The sequence below is a fragment of the Mercurialis annua genome, linkage group LG6 (assembly GCF_937616625.2).
Source record: "Mercurialis annua linkage group LG6, ddMerAnnu1.2, whole genome shotgun sequence".
NCBI lineage: Eukaryota > Viridiplantae > Streptophyta > Magnoliopsida > Malpighiales > Euphorbiaceae > Mercurialis > Mercurialis annua.
The window spans coordinates 19465825-19475000 of NC_065575.1; the positions used below are offsets into that span (position 1 = coordinate 19465825).

At 33.2% G+C, this 9176-nt stretch overlaps 1 protein-coding gene across 1 annotated transcript; it reads right to left on the minus strand.

Moving 5' to 3' along the window:
* Positions 1–225: 225 nt before the first annotated feature.
* Positions 226–1029, minus strand: LOC126687681 (uncharacterized). The gene is made up of 2 exons (XM_050382237.1): positions 447–1029; positions 226–359 (listed from the first exon to the last, which is right to left on the minus strand). The coding sequence occupies exons 1-2, from the start codon at positions 1027–1029 to the stop codon at positions 226–228; spliced, it is 717 nt and encodes a 238-aa protein (XP_050238194.1).
* Positions 1030–9176: the final 8147 nt, after the last annotated feature.

Here is a 9176-nt window from a genome sequence, read left to right on the forward strand (position 1 = left end):
GCCAACCGTTTACATTTGTTTCGTAACGTTTTAAACGTTTGGATTTGTTTCGTAACATTTGTAAACGTTTCGCTTAAATCACTAAAAAGGTGAAACGTTTGCATTTGTTTCGTAACGTTTGTAAACGTTTGGCATTAATCCAAACGTTTCACCTTTTTAGCGATTCCAGTCAAATCCCATGCCCTAAAAGTACAACTCCTATTTCTCATATGGACAGTGACCAAATCAGTGACCGGATATTTCTGATGGGATTCGAGTCAAATCCCGCTGCGCCAACATGCTTCCATCTCCAAGATCAAGATCAGTAACCAGATGTTTCAAAAACCACACCCAAGTAGCTTTGCTTTCTGATTTCACCACTGCCCAAGCAATAGGGAATCTTTAATTGTTGCCATCCCTTCCAATTGTAGTAAGCAACTCCCCTTTGCAAACTGTCTTCAAAAAACAGCCATCAAGTCCAATCAAAGGCCTGCACCCAGCCTTCCACCTTTTCTTTAAAGTATCAAAGCATATGTAGATAGCTCCAAACTGGTTTGTGTTACCATAAGTCAAGAGGTCAATTGTTATTCCTGGGTTGGTTGCCAGTAGTTCTTCTCTGTAATCCCATAACAAACCATACTCCTCCAAATAATCGCCTTCTAAATCTTCAAGCAGAATTCTCTTAACCCTCTTGCATTTGATGTCAGTCACATCAATCTTCAACTCCCTCATTTCCCTTGCTTTTAACTCTTTGGACTTTAGGTAGCTAAAACTGGTAATCCTGTCTCTGAAGTAGTCCACTAAGAAATTTTGAGTGGTTTCTCTAATCTTGAACGCTCTGAAGCATTTGTGCTGAGGAACATAAGTCTTCACCATAAAGTCTCCAGTGGCCCCAATCTTACTAGCCAGAATGTGCCATTCAAACCCCTCCTTCTTGCAGTGTCCCCTAACCCTGGTTGGTTCATTCTTCACCATCTTAACCTCCACACATCTATTCACAACATACTTCCTAAGAGCTTCCCTAAACTCAGGTGCATTTTTGAACATCATGCCCACAACAAATGCAGGGTTAGGGTTGCTAGAATCATACACCACTGGCTTTGAACGGAATGTGCGGAAAAAACGAAACCCGAAAAAAAAAACGGAAAAAAAAATAATTTTTTTTCATAAAAACCAAAAATGCTAAAAAAGGGGTTTTACACACGGGAAAAAAAATTTCAGCTCGAAAAAAAAATAATTTTTTTTCCGTAAAAAACTGAAATGCTGAAAAAGGGGTTTTACACCCGGGAAAAAGTTTCCGACTCGAGAAAAAAAAAACGTAAAAAACAAATAAGTTTTTTTTAGGATCAGCTATTGGTTGAGGCTTTCGGAGGTTCTATGATGAATCCTCGATACCTAACGAAAGCAGATATTACATAATGAATGATTAAAGAATCATTTCCGAGATATGTAATAATGTGCTCATTCTTTTGTGGCTAAAGAATGAGACCTAGGAAATCCATGATCATACATGTGTGATTGCATGATTAATTTTAGCTTTAATATGTATAAGATGCATGCTAAAATGTGTTGTGTGCTTAGTGAGACTGGAATAACTTAAAACCCTAAGAAATCTTCCTAAAAGGTTGAAAGATTAAGTTTATATTGATTAATCATTAAATTGATTTATCAATGGCTCTCCATTGGAGCAATAAACTAACACGCTTTGAGTCATCATCTTGTCGGCTATATATACATAGGGGTGAGATGATATCGTCAAGAGATGTTGTTGAGTTTATTGTTAAGCATGAGATGTTACGGGTGTAGTCGATATAATATACGGCGAGAAAGGCAATTAGGCGTACCTGGGTCGTATATTATTCAAATCGATACATCTTAATTGATTCAATGGGTTAAACTTAACTGATGTGGAAACCTAAGAATAGCATTAAGTACTTGAGGGTGAAAGCATTAGGAGCCGGAAATGATTGAACCTCATATGAGATATGATGAACAAGTACTTATTCACTTATATATATCATTTTGATCCCAAGAATAGCATTAATTTCTTGAGGGAAAGATAAACGAATATAAGAATTCAATCACCTGCTTGAAATCTTTTCCAACAAAGATTCGCGTTTCCTATTTTGGAAGTGTAGGATTCGAAAAAGATAGTGGGAGGCCATTTTGATAAAGACCAAATCATTATGGTTAAATATGAAAAATAACATGAATACTAATTAGAGATCTTTGCTGTCTAGGGGATAATAAGATTAAATATAATCCTTTAAAGTGACATTCAAGATAATAATCGGCTAGTGGTTTAAAAATCATTTTTTGATTGATAAAGATATTTAGATGCCTCCGAGGCAATTGCGAAAATAAAATGCACATCGGTTAACAAAATAAAAGTGTTTTCATTTGTTACGATGTAGGACAGTATAAGTCATTGCCGGAAATATTTAGAATATTTGAAAGGCGGTTCGGTCAATAAAAGAAAGTGTTTCTTTTGTCAAACCGAAAGACATTGAAATGGAAATTGCATTAAGTATTGTGAATACTTAAAGGGAAATGACGAGAGGAACGACAATTCTATCAAGAATGTGTCTATCTCATGTTCCAATGTCAATTGCTCATTTAAAAGGTTGGGTATTGAATACCGACGGTAATTCTCACATTTGCTTATCTTTTACGGATCGAGTAAAAGTGAGAAAGAAAAGAAAAAGATGAAGTGATCTTAAATCTCAGAAATGACGCAAGCGTTGCGACTAGAGTTATAGGATCAACTTCCATTTTCTTAAATAAACATAAGTTGTACTTAAACAAGTTTTTTGTACTTACCCAATATGTATAGAAATATCATGTCCAAATTTGTATGACAAATTTGGTAATTGATTTTCTATTTACAAAGGATGTTTGTAGTGTTATGTTTGATAATACGGAGTTGGGTATGGAAATGTACAAAATTTAACCCATTCAATCAACTAAGATGATTTGAATAATACACAACTCAGGTATTCCTAATTCCTGTTATTGTCGTGTACTATATCGATACACCTGTAACATCTCATGCTTAACAATAAACTCAACAACGGCCTCTTGACGATATCATCTCACCCCTATGTATCCATAGCCGACAAGATGATAACTCAAAGCTTGTTAGTTTATTGCTCCAATGGAGAGCCATTGATAAATCAATTTAACGATAAATCAATATAAACTTAATCTTTTAACTTTTAGGAAGATTTCTTAGGGTTTTATGTTATTCGGTCTCACTAAGCACACAACACAATTTAGCATGCATCTCATATATATTAAAGCTAAAATGAATCATGCAATCACACATGTATGATCATGGACTTCCTAGGTCTCATTCTGTAGCCACAAAAGAATAAGCAATCTATTACTTATTCTGCATGTTTTTTTTATGACAACCTAATGCATAAGCCCTCAAAATTATAAATTACATGCCCAATAATAATTCCTTAGTCCATGAATATCAATACATGCATTCAATCATAAAGCTTTAATACTTGATGATACGATGGCTCCGATACCACTTTTAGCGTTTGTAAACGCTTACGAAACAAAACCAAACATTACGAAACAAAAGAAAATAATTTTTCACCTTATAGTGATTGAAGCTAAACGTTTAAAAATGATAAAAAGGTGACACGTTTGGATTTGTTTCGTAACGTCTGTAAACGTTTGGCTTAAATCGCTAAAAAGGTAAACGTTTGGATTTGTATCATAACGTTTGGCTTAAATCGCTAAAAAGGTGAAATGTTTGGATTTGTTTCGTAACGTTTTAAACGTTTGGTTTCGTATTATATTTTTAGCAATTTAAGCTAAACGTTTATGAACGTTACAAACAAAAATAACGTTTCACCTTTTTAGCGATTGAAGCTAAACGTTTACAAATGCTAAAAAAGTGAAACGTTTGGATTTGTTTTGAAACGTTTCACCTTTGTTTCGTAACTTTTATAAACATTTGGCTTCAATCGCTAGAAAGGTGAAACGTTTGTATTTGTTTCGTAACGTTTGTAAACCTTTTTAGCAATTTAAGCCAAACATTTATTTTGTAACGTTTATAAACGTTTGGCTTCAATCGCTAGAAAGGTGATACGTTCGGTTTTGTTTCGTAACGTTTGTAAACAAACGTTTCACCTTTTTAGCAATTTAATCCAAACGTTTCCCCTTTTTAGCGATTTAGGCCAAACGTTTACAAATGTTACAAAAAAAAATCGAAACGTTTCACATTTTTAGCGATTTAAGCTAAACGTTTACAAACGTTACGAAACGAATCCAAACGTTTCTCCTTTCTAGCGATTGAAGCCAAACGTTTATAAACGTTACGAAATAAACGTTTGGTTTAAATTTCTAAAAAGTGAAACGTTTGGATTTGTTTCGTAACGTTTTAAACGTTTGGTTTTATTTCGTAATGTTTGTAAATGTTTTGCTCAAATTGCTAAAAAGGTGAAACGTTTGGATTTTTTTGTAATGTTTGTAAACGTTTGGCTTAAATCGCTAAAAAAGGGGAAACGTTTGGATTTGTTTTGTAACGTTTGGCAACATTTCGCTTAAATCGCTAAAAATGTGGAACGTTTGGATTTGTTTTGTAATATTTTTACACCAAAGGTTTCACCTTTTTAGCAATTTAAGCCAAACGTTTAAAACGTTACAAAATAAATCCAAAGGTTTCACCTTTTTAGCGATTTAAACCAAACGCTTACAAACATTAAAAAATAAATCCAAACGTTTCACCTTGTTAGCAATTTGAGCCAAACGTTACAAAACAAATCGCTAAAAAGGTGAAACTTTTGGATTTGTTTCGTAACGTTTTAAATGTTTGGTATTGTTTAGTAACGTTTGTAAACGTTTGGATTTGTTTTGTAACGTTTGTAAACATTTGGGTTAAAGTGGTAAAAAGGTGAAATGTTTGGATTTATTTCGTAACGTTTGTAAACGTTTGGCTTAAATCTCTAAAAAGGTGAAACATTTGGATTTGTTTCGTAATGTTTGTAAACGATTGACTCAAATTGCTAAAAAAGTGAAACGTTTGGATTTGTTTTGTAAAGTTTGTATACGTTTGGCTTAAATCGCTAAAAAGGTGAAACGTTTGGATTTGTTTCGAAACGTTTGGTGTTGTTTCGTAACGTTCGTAAACGTTTGGCTTCAATCGCTAAAAAGGTGAAACGTTTGGATTTGTTTCGTAACGTTTGTAAACGTTTCGCTTAAATCGCTAAAAAAGGAAAACGTTGGTTTTGTTTCGTAACGTTTGTAAACGTTTTGCTTAAATCGTTAAATTGGTGAAACGTTTGGATTTGTTTTGTAATGTTTGTAAACGTTTGGATTAGATCGCTAAAAATATGAAACATTTTATTATGTTTTGTAACGTTTGTAAACATTTGGGTTCAATCGCTAAAAAGGTGAAACATATGGATTTGTTTTGTAACGTTCGTAAACGTTTCGCTCAAATTGCTAAAAAAGGTGAAACGTTTGGATTTGTTTCGTAATGTTTCTAAACGTTTGGCTTAAATCGCTAAAAAGATGAAAAACTTGGATTAAATCGCTAAAAACGTGAAACGTTTGGATTTGTTTTGTAATGTTTGTAAACGTTTGGCTTAACTCGCTAAACAAATGAAACATTTGGATTTTTTTGTAATGTTTTAAACGTTTGGTTTTATTTTGTAACATTTCTAAACGTTTGGCTTCAATCGCGAAAGGGGGAAACGTTTGGATTTATTTCGTAACATTTGGCTTAAATTACTAAAAAGGTGAAACGTTTGGATTTGTTTCGTAACATTTTAAACGTTTAGATTTGTTTTGTAACATTTGAAAACGTTTGGCTTAAATCGCTATAAAGTTGAAACGTTTGGATTTGTTTTGTAACGTTCGTAAACGTTTGGCTCAAATTGCTAAGAAGGAGAAATGTTTGGATTTGTTTCATATCGTTTGTAAGCGTTCGGATTAAATCAGTAAAAAGGTGAGACGTTTGGATTTGTTACGTAACGTTTTAAACGTTTGGATTTGTTTCGTAACGTTTATAAACGTTTGTCTTCAATCACTAAAAAGGTGAAACATTTGGCTTTGTTTTGTAACATTTGTAAACGTTAGGCTTAAATCGCTAAAAAGGTAAAATCGCTAAAAAGGTGAAACGTTTGGATTTATTTCATAACGTTTTAAACCCTTGGATTTATTTCGTAACGTTTGTAAATATTTGGCTTAAATCGCTAAAAAGGTGAAACGTTTGGATTTTTTTTTTACTTTTTCAACGTTTACAATCGTTACGAAACAGATCCAAACGTTTCACCTTTTTAGCAAACCAGGTGAAATGTTTCCCCTTTTTAGCGATTTAAGCCAAACGTTACACCTTTTTAGCGATTTAATCCAAACGTTTCTCCTTTTTAGCGATTTAAGCCAAACGTTTACAAACGTTTCAAAACAAACCCAAACGTTTAAAATGTTTCGAAACAAATCCAAACGTTTCACCTCCTTAGCGATTGAAGCCAAACGTTTACAAACGTTACAAAACAAATCCAAACGTTTAAAACGTTATGACACAAATCCAGACGTTTGAAACGTTACGAAACAAAACTAAACGTTTAAAACATTTTGAAACAAATTCAAATGTTTCAGTTTTTTAGCGATTTAAGCCAAACGTTTACAAACGTTACAAAACAAATCCAAGCGTTGAAAATGATTTGTTTTGTTTCTTAACGTTTGTTAACGTTTGGCGTAAACTGCTAAAAAGGTGAAACGTTTGCCTCAAATTGCTAAAAATTTGTAAACGTTTGGTTTTCTTTCGTAACGTTTTAAACGTTTGAATTTTTTTTTTGTAACATTTGTAAACGTTTGGCTTAAATTGCTAAAAACGTGAAACGTTTCACCTTTTTTCATAACGTTTGGCTTCAATTGCTAACAAGGTGAAACGTTTGGATTTATTGCGTAACGTTTGTAAACATTTGGCATAAATCGCTAAAAAGGTGAAACGTTTGGATTAGTTTCCTAACGTTTTAAACGTTTGGATTTGTTTCATAATGTTTTTAAACAATTGGTTTAATTCGCTAAAAATGTGAAACGTTTGGATTTGTTTTGTAAGGTTTGTAAACGTTTGGCTTAAATCGCTAAACAGGTCAAACGTTTGGATTTTATTTGTAAACGTTTGACTTAAATTGCTAAAACGGTGAAACGTTTGGATTTGTTTTGTAACGTTTGTAAACGTTTGGCTTTGTTTACAAATGTTAGGAAACAAATCCAAATGTTTACAAACATTACGAAACAAATCGAAACGTTTCACCTTTTTAGCGATTTAAGACAAACATTTACAAACGTTACAAAACAAAACCAAATGTTTCACCTTTTTAGCGATTGAAGCCAAACGTTTACAAACGTTACGAAACAAATCCAAACGTTTCCCCTTTTTAGAAATTTAAGCCAAACATTTACAAACGTTACAAACAAATCCAAAATTTTCACCTTTTTAGCAATTTAAGCCAAACTTCAACAAACATTACGAATCAAATCCAAGAAACAAATCCAAACGTTTCAAATTTTTAGCTATTTAATCCAAACATTTACAAATGTTACAAAACAAATCCAAACGTTTCACCTTTTAAGCGATTTAAGCCAAACGTTTACAAACGTTACAAAACAAATCCAAACGTTTCACCTTTTCAGCAATTTAAGCCAAATGTTTACAAACGTTACAAAACAAAACCAAACGTTTCACCTTTTTAGCAATTTAAACCAAACTTTTACAAACGTTACAAAACAAATCGAGATGTTTAACCTTTTTAGCAAGTTAAGCCAAACGTTAACAAACGTTACGAAGTAAATCCAAACGTTTCACTTTTTAGCAATGTAGGCCAAACGTTTACAAACGTTACAAAACAAATCCAAATTTTCAACTTTTTAGTGATTTAAACCAAACATTTAGAAACGTTTTGAAACAAAACAAACCTTTACAAACGTTAAAAAATAAATCCAAATTTTCAACTTTTTAGTGATTTAAGCCAAACGTTTAGAAACGTTTTGAAACAAAACAAACCTTTACAAACGTTACAAAATAAATCTAAACGTTTCACCTTTGTTTTGTAACGTTTGTAAACGTAGAACTTAACAGAGAAGAGAAAGAAATATATATATTAGTTCTTACTTTGTGAAAATTGGGTCAATACCTAACAACCATTTTCACAAAAAGTTGTTGTTTTACACCTTTGAGTACTACTTTTACTACTGGAAATAAAAATGATTATCTTTATGAGTTTATTTATCTTCTAGAAAATCAAAAAATATCTGATATAAAAGCCCCTCTTCTCAATCCTTATGATGCGTTTTGTAACACCACTACCCCTTTTATCCATAATATCAAGTCCTTTATAAAAAAGCCTTACAAACCTATCAAAGAATATGTTCAGTCATCCAGCTTTGATCAATACGCAATTCATGCTTCTCAAGGTGAACAATTTATTACTCTTGAGAGTCCACCCAAATTTCTGAGAGTTTGGTTAGCTCAGGGTTATACTCATATTCACTTTGGAGCTATCCAACTTGGTCTCAGTTACCATGATCGTGTCGGTCTACCAGTTTTTACAAGAATTGCTCTTGTAGATTCTCGGTATCTACAGTATCAACATGCAGTGATTAGCACAGTTGAAACTTCCTTGAATGCAGGCTCAGTGTTTTTTTGCCTTTTTCCCAAATTACAACCTCGCCCTCTCTGATCTGATGGCTCTTACGGCTTTAAATGTACAAATACAAATTACTGGAGCTCAACAAGTTGCTGATTTTGAAGTGCGTCCTATATATGCCTTTCAATGGAATGGTCATTGTTTCTTCGATGCTTGTGATTGTGATGACTGTTTAACGGATTTGGAGGATGACGAAATAGAAGATGATCTCCAAAACTCAAGCTGTTGTTCTGAAGCTAATTTTCACAGGAGATATGATGATGATGATCCTTTTATTGGTACGCTTGGCCAACCATCTGGAAAATATGATTATTTAGTTTCATACTCCCCTCCAGCAGATTTGACAACGCCTTCCCCACAAAAACCATTAAACTCACACGGTCATAATCCACCTAAATCACCAAAAACATCACCACCACTTCCTTACTACAAAAAAGCCCTGAAATGGATAAGGAAGGAAGAACCAATGCATAGAAACCCTATTCTGATAGAAATCCCTCAAATTTGTATGTTTCAATCCCCTTC